General features: G+C 37.8%; 1 protein-coding gene across 1 annotated transcript in view; it reads right to left on the reverse strand.

Moving 5' to 3' along the window:
• Nucleotides 1–18,037, reverse strand: part of LOC124555643 (probable methyltransferase-like protein 25) — a 40,527-nt gene that overhangs the window by 13,497 nt on the left and 8,993 nt on the right. Inside the window, exons 2-3 of the mRNA XM_047129625.1 lie at nucleotides 1,788–1,992; nucleotides 1,439–1,663 (exon numbers count right to left, since the gene is read on the reverse strand). Coding sequence (XP_046985581.1) covers nucleotides 1,439–1,663; nucleotides 1,788–1,991 — 429 coding nt within the window. The 5' untranslated portion in view covers nucleotide 1,992. The remainder of the gene's footprint in view (nucleotides 1–1,438; nucleotides 1,664–1,787; nucleotides 1,993–18,037) is intronic.

Consider the following 18,037-nt stretch of genomic DNA (forward strand, 5'->3'; position numbering starts at 1 on the left):
AAGAAGAATATAATAATTCCAATCCCAAAGAAAGCAGGTGCTGACAGATGTGAAAATTACCGAACTATCAGTTTAATAAGTCACAGCTGCAAAATACTAACGCGAAGTCTTTACAGATGAATGGAAAAACTGGTAGAAGTCGACCTCGGGGAAGATCAGTTTGGATTCCGTAGAAATGTTGGAACACGCAAGGCAATACTGACCCTACGACTTACCTTAGAAAATAGATTAAGGAAAGGCAAACCTATGTTTCTAGCATTTGTAGACTTAGAGTAAGGTTTTGACAATGTTGACTGGAATACTCTCTTTCAAATTCTAAAGGTGGCAGGGGTAAAATACAGGGAGTGAAAGGCTATTTACAATTTGTACAGAAACCAGATAGCAGTTATAAGAGTCGAGGGGCATGAAAGGGCAGCAGCGGTTGGGAAGGGAGTGAGACAGGGTTGTAGCCTCTCCCCAATGTTATTCAATCTGTATATTGAGCAAGCAGTAAAGGAAACAAAAGAAAAGTCCAGAGTAGGTATTAAAATCCATGGAGAAGAAATAAAAACTTTGAGGTTCGCCGATGACATTGTGATTCTGTCAGAGACAGCAAAGGACTTGGAAGAGCAGTTGAACGGAGTGGACAGTGTTTCAAAATGTGGTGCTACAGAAGAATGCTGAAGATTAGAAAGGTAGATCACATAACTAATGAGGAGGTATTGAATAGGATTGGGGAGAAGAGAAGTTTGTGGCACAACTTGACTAGAAGAAGGGATCGGTTGGTAGGACATGTTCTGAGGCATCAAGGGATCACCAATTTGGTATTGGAGGGCAGCGTGGAGGGTAAAAATCATAGAGGGAGACCAAGAGATGAATACATTAAGCAGATTCAGAAGGATGTAGGTTGCAGTAGGTACTGGGAGATGAAGAAGCTTGCACAGAATAGAGTAGCATGGAGAGCTGCATCAAAGCAGTCACAGGACTGAAGACCACAACAACAACAACATCCTAATCAATGTGGCACTTCACTTGGTCCCATTAAAACTGGAAGGGTGAGGACACGAATTGTAGTCCAAAAGCAATCAGCAACAACTACAGCTCTAACAGTGAGAGTTGAAAGACTTTTGTTTAAGGTAAGTACCACATCATTAAATATATGGGGCAAGTAGGTCTTAGAGGTCAGACTGTAATTAAAATCTATTTTATGAACATCAAGGATTCTGAATCAGCACAAAACATAAAGCAATAGCAGCAGGCATGCATTGTTGAAAATTCTGTAAAAGATAGTCATACAGAAAATAATGTTTTCATTCCGAACTTTGAGATACAGTAACTGTACAACATCTCCAAATATTTTCACATTTGCAATGAGTTAAAAGTTAGTGTTCCAGCAGAAATGCTTAGCATTTAATTGATACTGCTTTAGGAAAAGACTGATAATATTAATTGTAATTACCATTCCAGATCCAAAATCAACGATTCTTCTAATGCCACCTGATTGACACTCGTCATGAATAACTTGAGCCAAATGACATATTTCATGGAGCTTTTTCTCAGATAAACGATGGCATATAATAGAAGGAATGCAATATAACTCTTCCTTTAAAATGTATGTTTTAACCACCGACTTCAGTTTTTGGCACATTTTGCAGAAATATTTTAGTGAATCTGGCCAGGCATCCTGCCAAGAGATAAGTCGCACAAATAAGTTTTCCCATGCTTTTATAACATTTTGTCCTACTAAGAAAAAGATATTCTCAAAACACTTGCATAAGCTTGAATGACAAAGAATAACATTTACTAACCTTAATATAACCTGTAGGGAGCTGATTTAATTCTTCATTTGAAAGAGTTAAAAGTGCTTCACACCATGCAGAGGGTATTTTGTTCAGAATATCATTAATCAAAATTTCTGTTACTGGACATGAATAAAGCCAGTCATATTCCTTCAGGAAGGCAAGTGCATCCCGAAAGTATGCTTCAAAAGTGACATAATTTTCAGGTAACATTCTGAAAAATAAAAAAATCCTGAAGCTAAGATGTACAGTTAATTTAAAGTAACATTTTTTGTGGTATAAAAACTAGTTTCTTAAGTGCTCCAACACAAAACTACTACAGAAATATAATTCCTTTTTGAATACTATTCCGAACAGATTACAGATCTGTCAAGTTAGTTTTTGATTACTGTCAACCTGAAATTGTGGAACAGTTAGCTTATGTCTGGACTTTCAGACTCAAAGTAGCAATAGTCTGGATGGAATAGAGGATGTATATAAGGCTACATAGGAAGAACATTTGAAAATACATATCATTATCAAACAATCATCATTGTTGATTTGCAACTCACATGTGTGAGGCATGAGAATCTGCTATATTACTGACATTAATATTATTAAGAATATTACAGCATCAGACCTTATCTCACAATTTGTGTTCTCAATGTTTCTAGCAGCAATGATTCCTTGGTCTTTTCCTTTCATTTTCCTGTACAAGCTTTTTTTGATGTCCCACTATTCTTTGTTCTTGTGTGCCCACACCAGTGAGGTTTATAATTGTAATTATTCAGGCTTCCTTGGAATATGTTCACATCTTGAGGTGTCAGGTGTTCTGCTGGATATTAGTGCTGTCCATGCACAATATTTTGACAATGTAAATCGTCTTCATCAGGTGCTACTTGAGACTGGTAGTTGAGAGGAACAGATCCATTATTTATGCCTACTGCCTCCTCTCCCTGTGGTCAGTTCTAGGGATTCAGTCTGTGACTGAATCCCACTATGAGCATTCTGAACCATTCCGTCTTTGGTCCACTGCACCAGGGCACAATCTGGTGTTCCATTTTCAGTCTGGAGCATCTCCATGGTCAATTCTAGACATTCTGCATGTGGCCCATGCCCATTAAAAACATACTGAGATGAGGGATGTAACACATAGAACCGACCTTGGAGGTGCACCTGAAACTACAGGTGTTCGGTTATACTGATTTTTTTTCAAATTTTATATATATATATATATATATATATATATATATATATATATATATATATATATATATATATATATATATATATATATATATATATATATATATATAGTTAGTTTAACTTGTCTGTTAAAACTGCTCAAAATAATCGATTCCTGAAATAACCAATTTTCAGTTTTTTATTGCTATTATTTCCAGTAATAAACATAGACAATGAACAGAGATCGGATAAAGGTAAGACTCCCTCAGAATTTTGCATTATACACTTCAAGATCGAAATAAAACTTAGTCCATATACTGTTTGCTACTTTTCTTAAAAAGTAAAGAGGGGTGAGATGCTACAAAGGATCACTAGTATTCTCCTATGGATTCAAATTTTTTGAAATTTTGCTCAAATATTATGTTGTAACCAAGGCTCATACAACTATTTGGGCATAACAAATAGTCAGTGCTAAAGTATGAAAACTAAGTTTGGAGAACTAAAATTTTCCATGTTACGTTGTCCATCTGCAAGGGCTGCAAAATGGATAAAGGCATACTATGTAGACACAGGCAGCAGATCAGCTACTTTCTATTTCTAATACAAACAATGAATGAATTTTTAAGTTTTTAATTTTCTACTGTTGCCTTAATTTCCTTTCTCTTTTATTATTTCTTAGAACTGGTAGACAAAGACAAAGATTTTGTGTAAAATTTATAGTGATCTTTTTCTTAAACACTTCGAAAGGGAAGCCCATTTTGTAGTCAAATATATTTACTTTCTAACAAGAATGAGCATAAAAGTTATTTTTTGATGAAAAAACTAAACATGCTCTTTCAAAAAAGTAAAATAAACTGTTTAGATAACGCACAAAATAGAATATTTAGCAGGAACAATTACTTGACAAGAGTTAAAATTTCAGTATTGAATTAATCCATTGGACAATTTTCATTGTCCACTCTGTTCATAAATACTCATTCTATAGCGTGTGAATCTAAGTCGACTCTTTTCATTAAAACAATACTATTCAAAGACGATACCAATCCTTCAGAAGCCACAGAACTTCCTGCCAGTGATAAATATTTTTGAGCTACAAATGACAAGCCTGGCATACACCTTTTACACTGCCCCCCCCCCCCCCCTAAAAAAAAAACCCACACATTGAAAGGATCACTGCTTCTGAGTGGGGACAGAAGAAACCTTATTGTCTCAACAATGCTCTACTAATTCTTATCTCATGTTTATTGCTCATTTCTAACTGCTGGTGTTATTGAAGTAGCTCTGATTGCTTTTCTCATTTTCTATAACAACCCAGTTTTTCAAAGCTGGAAATTTTATGAATAAACATTACTTGTTTATTTAAAAATTTTAGCAACACTCCTATGACAAATTGATATACTGGTAGAACATCCAACACCTCAAGAAGTCAAGTTTATAACTGTATACATTGACAGCAGTTACCTTATCACACAGTTATTTACTGTTCGTTACATTTATGACTTTTTTCCACTTCTCATTCTCTTGTTCATGGTTGTGATCAACTTTGTTCCTGCTGTTTGGATACTGCCTTAGTGTGTGTATCAAGTGAGTACTTGTTCGTAGTATTTAATTACGAACTAGCAAAAACTATGTATGCTTATACCATTTCAGCCTATGCTGCTATTTCTTTTAGGACATCTCTTTCTTCCACTTTATTTCATTATTAACCCTCTGTTGTAGTCTCAGTATTAAACAACTTCTCCTCAAAAAATCATTTTCGGTATTTCTGATCCACAGAGTAATGTAATTTGAATAACTTCTCCATACAAACTTTTCTTTCTCGCCGTCATCATTTTTTTACCATATCAATGAGTTCATTTTATTTATCGTTAGTTTTACCTGAGATATTCTTTTGAAATTTCTCTATTATTACACTCTTGTTTAGCAAATAACAGACTTAAATATTCACATTCATCACCAGAACTAGTTCCTCTTTCCTCAGTATTCTTTATTCTACTGTCATGAGATGAAAGGAGTAAGATTTTTGGCAAGGGAATATACGGGAACTGCAGCCATAATGGAGAAGATGAAGAAGAAGGAAGGGGACAAGCAAGATAGAATTAGATAAAACAAATGATGGTACTAATGGAAGGAAGAATGAAAGGAGATCTTTGGAAAGAGAGAGATGCTTGTAAAAGAAGATGTGAGAAATGGACAATGAGGCTGTAACATATTTTGGGGAAAAAGTAAGGTGGAAATTTTTTGTATAATTTGAAATTTTCTTGTATAACTGCAGAATTATTTTTACTTATTAGTTCTGCTGTATATTTCCCATTGTGCAGAGTTGTCCTTTGATACAAGATTTTAGAAGATTTGGAATTGAAGACTGACCTTTTGCTCTTTCTGGATATGTAGGTGTGCTGTCTTTTAATATTCTTTCCGTTTTTTTCTAGCACCTTTGTACGGAATGTAACAGTTAGGCAACATACTTATGGTTTCCAAACATCTACTTGCTACATTAAGAAAGCCTTGATGGTAACTTAAAAATATATGTGTAAGGATTTGATACAGGAAAAATTACGCAGTATTGCAGAGTGCATTATTGAACTGGCAGAATGAACTTGGCATGTTGCTTGAGTTATCAGGTAAGCTATAAATTCATTGACAGTGCATTACTGGGGAAAGAGAGACTCCTGAATGTATGGACAACGGACAACAATGGGGAAAATACAGTGGGGCATATCAGCACTCAATTAAAGTGACTAAGCATATGAGTAAAATGAATTAAATGATTTACCTTGTAAATAGTAAGTCTCATTGTTTCACAATGTATAAAAAAATATAACAATCTCTATTCACAGAACAAGATAAATTTTGCAGGTTGCATGTCAGCGCTTACCTCCACTACAAACTATGTCAGATATGTATACTAAAAACGATACAGCCCTCACCAGATATGTGTGAAGAACAAAGAACAGGGACGTTCTAATTTATGGAAACTTTTTGTTGATTCCTGCTGATGTGTTGCTGAAGTCATGGGACACAGGATACATAAGACAACAAACTGTTACCAGGTCTTTAGCTATAGACACTCTATGCTGGTTGTATGTCTTCAAACACTTAAAAGAAAATAACAGTCCTGGCGCTGGGTCTTACAACATGAGAGACCTCACCTATCATGACAATGACACTGAGTGACATTTAAACTGGTGCTGACTGTGATTCATTGTACCGTACTGCTTCCTTACAACTCTGTTACTTTGTGCCAGATGTGCACAACAAGACTGCCTGTATACAGCCTGTTCATTACACACTCACGGATCTCAAAAACACGGACATATATGTAAATGAAGAGAAAATAAAGATTTCTTAAGTTAGACTGACCAGAATGATACACTATGTGACAGGACTGTTGTATTTACCCAACACAGTATGTTATTATTACTCCTAGCTGCTATTCCTCTTATTGAGTCTTCTCTTTGAACCTATGATGAGGTTACTGCTTGCTGAGAGAAGGTGTTTGGAGGGGGACTGATGCTTCACCAAGGAGTGTTCCCATAAGCCTTCGTGACTCCTGCGTGAGCTTGCTTTTTTTAATGCATTTCAATGTGCTTTGCCCAACAGAATGGTATAACATTATCTTGCTCTTAAAGGGAGAGAAGGGAGTAGGTACTCAATTGTATAGACAGTTTGCTCAGGGACCAAAAAGTACTCAGGTATCAAAGTAGAAGACAGAACTTCTTCCATTTATCATGATTCACTTGCACCATTCCTCCCACAGTGCTACAAAATTCAGCAGTGAATTCATATGGAAGATAAACAGAAGAACAATGTCAGAAAAATGCCCAAGTAACTGAATGTGGGGTTGGATTCTGCATAAACCCATCAGCATATTTTGATGGTAATTTAAAATATTGCCAAATGGAAATCTACAACTCTTACATAAGTTAAATGTTACACAGTTTTAGGTCTCCTAAGGAATCAAGGTGATGATTTACCCAAATCTTTTCACACCAATATTTTCTGAAGGATTCTTCTACATTAATCCAAAAGGGCCTCATAATTCACAAACATCTCTTAAAATTTCATTCCACGCATAAGTACACAAACCCCTAAAGTATGAAAACATTTTATGAGTGTGTTGCACAATGAGAAGTTGCCACATGGTGTAAAGTGGGAACTTATGAACTGTGGTGCAGAGGTCGGAAACTGAAGCATGTTTTTAATGCACTTCTGCTCAGCCTAATTCCCTCCCTCATGGTGCTCTGCATCCAAAATTTTTGATGTGGTGAACTAGATGACTTGTGAAACATGTAACCATAATCAGACTACAATTGTTACTGTCAGCCTAATACAGAGTGAGTTTCGGTTGTTTGCAGTGTGTATTTTCTGAGCTTGTGTTTTGCTTGCTGTTCACACATAAGGGCAAGTTCTGTCTGTTTTTGGTTATTTTTCAACAAATAAGGAAGGTTGAGTGGCATACTTATAAAAGGATTTCATATTTGTTGTTAAAGAAGGTTACCATTAGTGATTATAGGTAACTGTAAGACTGTGATGCTCTTCATCACTTTCATTGTTACTGTCTTGCACGCTTTTGATTATTTCTTCATCTGTTAAAGTTTGGTCCGCATCACAGTTTTCCTCATTCAGCCACTTAGTAATATCTTCATCATCAAATTCTTCTCCTCCTGGAAGGTTGTAGAACATGTCAGTGTACAAAGTAATTGATAATTCCAAATTGACTGGCTCATTGTGTCACTCACTACTGGATCCAACTCGGCATCAATGGATGGCTACAGTTTTCTCCAGCTCTTCATTATGGTAGCGCTGTCCACTTTATCCCATGCTTCGGCTCCTTAGAAAACAACAGTACGTATGTTAATTGCTTTCCACATCTTCAGCATAGTCTCACTTTCATTCAGCAAGGAGATGAGAAGTGAATGTCGATAATGACATTTAATTGATTCCAAAATTCCCTGGTCCATGGTCTGTATTAGGGCTGTCACATTGGGTGGCAGAAAGAGTGCTTGCATATCATCGGACTTTAGAGAAACGTCTGAAGAATGACTGAGAGCATTGTCAATTATAAGGATAGCTGTCAGTGGAAGCTTTGCCTTCTTTCTCACTGCGGGTACAAATGTTTCATGGAACCACAGCGAAAATATTTGTCTGTTCATCCTCGTTTTCATCTGAGCACAAAACTGCATTGGTAGAGTATTTATGTCAGTGTGTTGAAAACAACGTGGACATTGGGTTTTTCCAATCCCCATAAGTGGTAGTTTATGAGTCCCATTTGCATTACAACCCACCATTAATGTTATGTGCTGTTTCTGTTGCTTGTAACCACGAGCTTCCTTCTCACTGTTGGCAGCTAATGTTTTTGAAGGAAGCGTCTTGTAAAAGAGTCCTGTTTCATCAGCATTATACAAGGCATCAGCAGTTAAATCTTCTTCCTGTATTATCTTCTGTATCTTGCTTACAAACTCATCAGCATCCTTATCGTTAGCTGAGCGACTTTCCCGGTGACTGTCAGCTGCCGAATGCCATGTCATTTTTTCCAGTTTGATATCCAACCTTCGCTCGCTGCAAACAAGTTACTACCGCCAAGTTGTTTGTTAAATGCAGCTGATTTTTCCTTTATAATCGGGCCACTGACTGGAATTCCTTTACCGTGTTGTTGTATGACCCATCTATAAACAGCTACTTCCAGTTCTTCATTCTCACTCTTCCGCATAACTTTCCGTTTTCCCAACTCACTATCAAATTGTGTTGAGTACTGTCGAATAACATCTTTCTTTTTGATGTTATAAATAGATGATCGTCGAACATTAAACTCAGCAGCAATGGCTTTCTGTGAAGAACCTCAATTTAACTTATCTAAAATTTCAAGTTTCTGCTTGAGGTCTAGTGTAACATGTTTCCTTTTAGAAGACATGATTCCAAACTGTAAAGAAAGCTACTGTCGAATAACATCTTTCTTTTTGATGTTATAAATAGATGATCGTCGAACATTAAACTCAGCAGCAATGGCTTTCTGTGAAGAACCTCAATTTAACTTATCTAAAATTTCAAGTTTCTGCTTGAGGTCTAGTGTAACATGTTTCCTTTTAGAAGACATGATTCCAAACTGTAAAGAAAGCTACAATTTCGAATACAGTATATAAAGCACTGATTAACTAAGCATTGTTGCACACAATAATTCATTGTGCACATGTTTTTGGATGTACGCCGGATTACTGAGAAGCCGGAATACTGAGGGCCGGATTAGTGAGAGTCTAGTGTAGTTTCATCTGGTAAATGTAGTGGGGAGACTAGTTGGGAATCAAACAAGGAATTCACCTGAAGCTGCAGTATAGATAGTTCAGATAAATTGATAGAGTAACAGAAAGTTATAATCTATAACCTTCATGCACGATTAGGGTACCTTAAGCAATAACTACACAGTCTGTGAAGGAAGGGGGTGAAAAAATGGGCGCAGACAGCTGGAAGAGAGGCCATCAGTAATGTTATGTGCTCTGATTGTTTTATTTTGAATGTTTGGTCAGCTGTCAAAGAGTCCAGTGGAGGGGAACCTTTGTTTGTTGTGCAACTGCTGTTACGCATATTTTCAAAAGATGCTTAATGGCAATTGCACATAAGAGAGTAAATTTTACTTGTATGAGCTTTTCTAAGCATATTTTGTCTGATGATGATTATTCAAAACACGTCATAAGTGAACTACATAGCGATCAAGACGTTTCCAAGGAATTACTATACACCAAATCTGAATGGTTGCATACCTCAAAAAAGGACGACTTTATCAGTCAAATGGAACCTGACCTTTTTGACTGTTTCTCCAGGGAAAATAATGTTGATGGTGCTACTAAAAACTAAAACCTGATAATACAGTGTACTATCAAACTAAAGTAAAGAGAAACAGTGGCACAATCATTTACAATACTTTCACTGATTATTTTTTACTTAAATATTGACACTGAAATGAATCAAGTTGATTGTATTTCAAAAAAGTAAAAAAAAAAAAAAAAAAGATTTTGTGATATGACTCCATATCTTGAACACTTGGCAGGCAGTTTACAATACTGACAACTTTAATGACAAATATATGAGAAAAGTACTACCACAGCTGTATCTTGAGAATGTCTTTATTCTATCACACGGCTAGTTTTGACTGCTCATTACTATCATCCTCAGGCCCTGTTTACCAAAGAACATTTACACAATTCCAATATTTGAAAACTAAACAACTATAAGACAACAAACGTAAAAATTATGGTACTCTAATGTATTAGTTGAAGCAACCTTAAGGTAATATACTGTGAAGTACCAACAGAGTACATATGTAGTACCTCCATTATTTTTTTCCCTGCTCTAGTCCAGTAATGTATTAGCGTATAAAACATAAACAGAGAAGAAACCTGAATCACAGTCACGAAACACATGGGTGTCATCATATGTGAAAACAATGGAATCTAAAAAGGCAACTTTTGCTGCTTCCAAACCTAACCATTAAAACAACATAATGTACTACTGTATAAACTTAACAAAGGGTCCCAAATATCAGACATGATCCAGGTAAAGATGTTCATTAATGCTTAAAGACGTATGCCAAAGGTGTGTATGTGATGTAAGAACCTAACGGTAGAGGTGAAACCAACCCCACTGCAACTGTACATGAACCACATAATTTTGTGACAACCTATTGCCAAGAACCAAGAACTGGAAAAGCCCTCCCCTCAAAACCTTTGATAACTATGCACCCTTAAATAACCAAAAAGGCCAGGCCTCAAATATTATGTTCACTATTACGCCCTGACTGCAAGAAATAAAACAAAAATATCCACTTCAAACAGTATATTCCTCAATATAAAACCCTCCTTGAAATAAAATGAATGACAAACTTACTAAATTTTCACAAAGCTTCAAATCTGCCTTTGGCAGTTCTTTTTCTGTAAAAAAATTAAAAACAAAAATTCATTACTACTCAGTCAGTTTCAATAACTAGTGGTATTAGAATACCACATAGGATGAAACTGAAGCTGTATCATAAAATTAAAGACAATGACAGGTCAGTTACAGAATTTGACTACTGAAAATGCTGCAAATTACTGAAGAATGGTGTGAGACTCTGTAAATCACTTGATATAATTTTGCTAATGCACCAGAAATCTTTCAGAAATCTCTGGAACAAACTATTGCCAACATTCCACAATGCATCAGTGATCTGGATAACATAGTGGTCACAGGAAGAACTCATGAGCATATACTGAATGTCTGGCAAATATTTTCAGTGCTTTTGACAGCTGGGCTAAAGTGTAGCTTGACAAAATGCTCCTTTTTTTCAGGTTTGTGTTGATTATATAGGGTATTTCCTTAGCTGGGAAGACCTTAAACTGACATCACAGGTTACCCAAAGAACAAAAAGGAGCTTCAGGTTCTTATGAGCAAGGTCATGTATTATGCCCAATTTACATCCCAAATTACAACACTAGCCCAACTGTTGAATCAATTGCAGAGAAAAGGGGCCCCTTTCAAGTAGTTCGTGGGCTGTTACCAAGTATTTCTTAAGCTGAAGAAATGTCTCCAAACTACTACTTGTCTGACCTGGTATCATCCTCATGTACCTTTAGTGTTGACCATGGACACATCATCATATGGCAATGGGGCCTTTCTTTCACATATCGTGTTTGCCTCTATGGTACTATCTGGGGAACAAGAAAATTATTCCCACATAGAGGAGGAGGCGCTGGCAATTATCTTTGGTATGCAGAAGTTCTCATTTTCCTATGTGACAACAAATTTCATCGGATCCCAAATCATAAGCTGTTGTTAGCCATATTTGGCCCTAAGTCAAAGTTGCCTAAATGGATGTCTCAGAGGTTACAACACTTGCCTCTTCTCTTGTCTAATTACCAATATTCCATTCATTATCATATATTGACCCAACACGTGAATTTCAGATGTGCTGTCACAGTTACTATGGGTCCCAATGAAAAATGTGATAAACAAGACTGACTGCTTTCACACTGGTTCACAACTGTAACAGTTGATGGAAAAGTTTCCCATCACTTCCAGGCATGTTGCAGACAGGTTTGCCAGTTTCTACGAACTTACAAACCGGCTGGCCACAGGCCCTTCTAATGCCATCCTCACAGGAACTTCATTATTTCTTTTCACAAATTATTGAGTCAAGATAACAGTCAGTATCGAGTAGTGAGTCCAGAGGTTCTGCATTCCCATATGCTGCCACTCCTGTATCAGTGTCACTGGGGCATTTCCAGAATGAAGAATCTGGCCTGGCAACATGCGTATTGGCCATGGATCAATGAGGATATTGTGCACGTGGCTCAACAGTGCCAAGCTTGTCAGACATAGCAACCTGCACTGCTTGAAGCTTGTCAGCCATTGCTTATGCCTATCCAGCTATGGGATCAGGTGGATGCAGACTTTTAGGATCCTTTCCAAGGTGCCATGTGGTTGATTTTTGTACCTGGAATGGAATCAAGAACATTACCGCACCTCTGTTGCACCCTGCCTCTAATTGGATGGCTAAACATTTTGTCTGAATGTTAAAACCACAGATGGAAGACCTATCAAAATCCATGGCCACCAGTTCTGCACGGCTTTTCTTTTTACCGTCCTACTGGGTGGCACCGATCATGATCAAAGCCCAGCAGGACTATTGCACAGTAATTTTGTGTTAGATCTACTTCAACCTCCATTGATACAAAAAGAAGAAGCAGTCACATTTTTTTAAAGTAGCCGTCCCTGTATGGGTAGACTTGTTCACACATAAGCCTGGCTAGACATTCCATCACCATCCAATCACGGCTGCCAGCTGGTCCTGATGACCATATCTCAAGGCATCCCCACACCTGACGACATCTTTTGCTGGTACCTGAACCAGCTCTGTCTGCCTCTTCTGCAGCAAGATCCACCTTTGGATCTGGCACACATGTGGGGGGGGGGGGGGGGGGGGGGGGTCTGTCCACTTCACAGACCAACAACAGGAGACATAAGGGTCTGGTTCCAAAACGACATCCCAGGGGCGGGAGCCTCATTCTTCCTGGTTTTCCAGCCACCTTGAATCATGGTTATGGATCAGGACCTCGACAATATGCTTCCCAGTGTGTCCTGGGTTTGATGTCAAACCCACAGTCTTCTCTGGAACTAACAGCAAGTTGAGAGTATGGCCCCACAGTCTCCTGCTTCTCTGGTGCCATACCCAGAAATGGCTCCTCTACCACTGACAGCACCCAAAGCCACACCTCGTCCTCCTCTGCTCTGGCCAGGGTAGTTCTGGCCCTATGGGCTGATTCAAGGGGGGAGTGATCTTGTAACCGAACTGGACGTATTATGCATGTGTCTGGTGTGGCATGGGAGGACACATCTGCTGGTGTCAGGTCAAGTGGCAAACATCCACAGCAAATTTAAGGGTTGCCAGAGACCGTGATGGTCTCACTTGTCAACCACCCCATGTTTACAGCAAGCTCTCTGGTGTATCCATTGATGAAGACCCTAAATTATGTGGTTTGGACTTTGTTGGAACCTACCAATGACATCTGACTAGCATATGGATTTGCCTGTCTGCCTGATGTGAGACTGCCTCCATCCATTGTTAAACTTACCATTGTTTTTTTAGTGAATGAACTGGCAGCATATGGGTGAACCGAGAGTGTGGTTCATACCCAGGAGTTCTCCAGCACTGATGTGCAAGTTATTCAACAAATATTCAGAGTACTGTATTGACAACGTATATCCACCTCCAGAAGTTTTTTGTTTTGTGTATTTCCCGAAGAGTCAGAAACTAGTACTCTCTATGACTTAATTGTAGTTGTGCTTAATAGAATATGTGTTGTAGAAGAAGCATACTTACAACAAAAACTATATGGTCAGTTGTGGAAAAAACAAAAACAAAAATCTATGCACAGTGTTGAGTCACAAAATGTTCTCTCTCTTCTGTAGGAGAACATAACTGTTAGTAACCCATCAGAGTTTTGCAAAATATTTAGTAACCATCTCATGGTTAGTAGTTAGCAAGTTAGATCAAAATTTTATTGGTACAAGCTGCTGCTCGTGCACCAAGACAATTATGTAGCATACGACTACAACTACATTATAAGAGGGAAGAAAGAAATAATGTTTCAAATACAGGGAAATTTCCTTGCTGCCAGTGTTTTTTAAGGATTCTGATAAGGTAATTTATGGCAACGTAGAAACACATCTCAGTAAACATAATTTGTTGTCAGAGTCATAGTATAGCTTCAGGAACCAAGCAGCAACACAAAAATATATACTGGGTGTTTCAAAGTGAGGGAGTTGGCCAAGGGTTCTGTCCTAATTATATATCAAACATCTGCCACTAAACATGACAGGTGGTTAGAAAACATTTTACTTGTAGACGGCCCGTATCATTTCATTGTGAAAGGTTTATAATGCAAATAATTTAGCAAACTGACTAGTGAGTAAGATCATCTCATGGCTCACAGAGAGCAGATTGTCACTGAACTAAAACAAAACATATTGAAAATAGTTTGTTTCTTGTAAAAGTGAAATTTTACTGTCACAAGGTGGCCAAACAAACTAGTAAAGTCATGCTCATTAAATTTTAAAGACTGAAGATAAATTCTACGAATCTTGAAAATATCATATTCAAGAGCTTACGCAAAAACTGAATGAAAGATGTACTCGCATCACCAATACTAAAATATGAACGCTTATTAACTTATGTTCTATTTATCGCACAACAGCATGTTTCAGTACTACTATGTTTAACAATTTAGGATACTCTTAGCCCAGAGAAACAATTAGAACAAACTGCAATATTAGTCTGTGAACTTCACACAGGGTGTTGCCCATGCATATAAATTCTAACTCGTGTGCGTGTGAGGGGGGGGGGGGGGGGGGGGGGGGGGGGTTGGGTTGGGTTTCACTGATGGCCTTTGAAGTAATGTGGACACAATAATAAAGAGCTGCTGAATTTACTTAGTGAACATTAGAGATAGAAGAGATTTGCATTCCCTTAAATGCCACATGGAAACCTATGCGCATTTCTGTAGGTTCTTATTTCTTATTGTTATTGTTGCAATTCTTATTTTTTTCCATCTACCTTCTGTGAGTTTACTTAAATTTCTAATTCAAGTTAATTTCAGTAGCAATGTGGATTTACTGAAATAATTTTGTAATCCCTTTTTTTCGTACATTGCTGTAATATAAAAAAACACCAGAGATAATGATTTATTTATTTTACGAGACTCCTTATAAATACATTTAGTTCAGTGGTGTTCCAACTTGCTAATACCACTAGAAAAATAATATTTTGTCCATCTGTGTAAAATGTCAGTTTCAGCTTCATCTTTATTTGAATGTTTCAACCCAGCCATTTCTTCAGGATTGGTAACAAAAATGAATCATTGGGAGCTAAATTTGATGGTGTGTAGTGTGGAAGCATGTCATACAGTTTTGCAACAATTATCCTAGACATGGAGGAGAATCTTATTACACAAGACAACTCTCTCCTTGGTCTGTTAATATGTTTAACCTAAACTGCATTGTTCACTTTGTTCAGTAGCGATGTATAATACTCCCTAGTGACAGTTCTACCTTCAGAATGTAAAGATTGAAAGGCAGCCAGGACAGGTCATTCCAAATGTATCCAGAATGAGTAAATATATCAAGATGAAATTTTTGCTATGGTATAGTGGACAGTGTGGAAAATTTTCTGATGTATGCAAGAAATTTTTAACATTTGTAGCTGTTGAATTATGACATGGATTTAACTTTTTAAACAGAGCTGTATACTTTTTTCTGTGACATAGAAAAGATCTTTTGAAGAGGATTTTCATGACACAACATGAGTGGAATTGGATCAAATAGTAATACAGTACCAGTGCTACAAAATACTGTCCCACCATCACAAAAAGAAATCACAAATGTTTACCCTTCTGTACCAAAAGTAAGCAAACACACAACTCAGGTATGATTTGCGTAACAGTCCGTGCACTGCTGCTGTTGTGATCATACAGCTTGCTCATGAAGCTATTCAGACTTGTATAATGTATTATATGGCAGTCAAAAAAGTGGTTATGGTTTTTGTTTGTAGTGAATGTTGCCAAACTGCTACAGCTGCAGTGTAGTTGCATGTTGAAAAGTATTGTGATTGTGTCAAGCCCTCACAATGTTTCTGGAAACCTTTAGAAAAAACCCAGAAACTGGAAATTTGGAATAAAATATTTCCCCAGAACAGAGACCAAGGAGAGAGATTCAACTAACTTTTCAGCAGAGGTAACATGCAGTCCACACAGCACCATGAGGCAGTTTCATTGTGCTAATGGGGTCAGCCAAGGAGTGTTCTGTGAATACTATATTCCCATGCATTACATCCTTTCCATGTTTTGCTACACCAGCAGCTTCATGGTAATACCGTATATACTCGAATAATTCGCGCACCCCAATTTTGAGGAAGAGGGGAAAAAAATTATTTTTTGCTTTAATTTGTTTTATTTTTTAAAAAAATTGTTCCAACGTTATGATGTGTTCAAAAGTATGTATAATAACTACTGGTTTGAAGCAACGCTGCTGTACAGGTTGATACATCGTTAAAACGCAACCGATTCAGCGGCGTGCAGCTCGCCGGCTGGCCCGTTAGACAGGCGGGCGGACGGGGAACATCATCACCGCCAGCCGGGACAAAAAAAAAGTGAATTATCTTATTTAAGAATTTGTTAATACGGTACGTGCAATAAAATATTTTAGTCAATACCGCTACGATTCCTCTCTTACCACTCTATTCATCACTTTCATCGTCATCACTAGCGGGAGAATCATTGTCTTCACCATCTTCCCATAGAGCGTCGTCCTCTGTTCCATACAGTGATTTTGTGATTCCACATTTTTTGAAGAATTTTTTCACCAGTGGTTGCGGAATGGAGTCCCATGTACTTTTTCACCCATTCACAAATCTTGGACAAATCCGGCCGTTCGATTTTTCCACTAGGTGTCAACTTATTGTTTTCATCAGCCATCCATTGCGTACATCGCTGTTTAAGTGCAGCTTTGAATGGCTGATTTATACACACATCTAGTGGTTGTAGGATGGATGTTAGGCCTCCAGGGTTAATGACCAAGTCAGTTTTCCCTTTTTGTAATTTGTCTCGCACTTCCTTAGTTGTATGTCCGCGGAACCTGTCCAGGACCAACATATTGCGTAAATTCAGTAACGCACCAGGACGACGTTGCCAAACATGTGTCACCCAGTCAATTATAAGTTCATTGTCCATCCACCCTTTCGGATTCGCTCTCACTAATACCGGTATGCCTTTTACTGATATTTTCGGAATAGTTTTCCTTTTAAATATCACGTAAGGTGGTAGCTTTCGTCCATCGCCAGTTACACACAACATCGCTGTACATCTTTGTTTCCCACTGATGCCAGTTCATAACATGATACTGGATTCTCCTTTCCTGTTCACTGTGGTGTCGAGCGGCATCTCAAAATAGACTGGCGTTTGATCCGCATTACCAATTTGCGATAATATATAGGACTGTTTACGGCGCAGATGTATCACATAACGATGAAAATTTACTATTTTTTCCTCGTAATCGCCTGGAAGCCGTTGGGCGATAGTAGTTTTCCTCCGGAATCCAAACCATTTCGGTTGAAAAATCTTGATAGCCAGCCCCGGCTAGCTTTGAAACTGGTAATGCCTAGTTCTTTGGCTAAAGACAATGCTTTAAGTTGGCACATTTCACTCGTCACCGCGCATTCGTATTGTCGCTTCTCATCTACATTATCGCAGAGCCTTTTCTCGAGGTCCGGATGCTTCGCTTTTTGGCCGCGAAATGCCCGGCGATTACTATAAGTTTCTTGAAGATGCGTTTTATTTTTTCGCCAATCGCGAATACAACTCTCACTCACGTCGTACTTTCTTCCTGCTGCACGGTTTCCAATATTCTCGGCTTCTTTAATAATTTTCACTTTTTCTTTAGCAGAGTACGAGCGATAACGAGAACTTTTAGCCATAATTAACAAGTTTGAAGACGTTAATACTTCACTCCTAACGTGTTACTGATGCGTCACAGACTGAGGCCGCAACAATGTAATAGTATAATGGGATGTA

The sequence above is a fragment of the Schistocerca americana genome, chromosome X (genome assembly GCF_021461395.2).
Source record: "Schistocerca americana isolate TAMUIC-IGC-003095 chromosome X, iqSchAmer2.1, whole genome shotgun sequence".
NCBI lineage: Eukaryota > Metazoa > Arthropoda > Insecta > Orthoptera > Acrididae > Schistocerca > Schistocerca americana.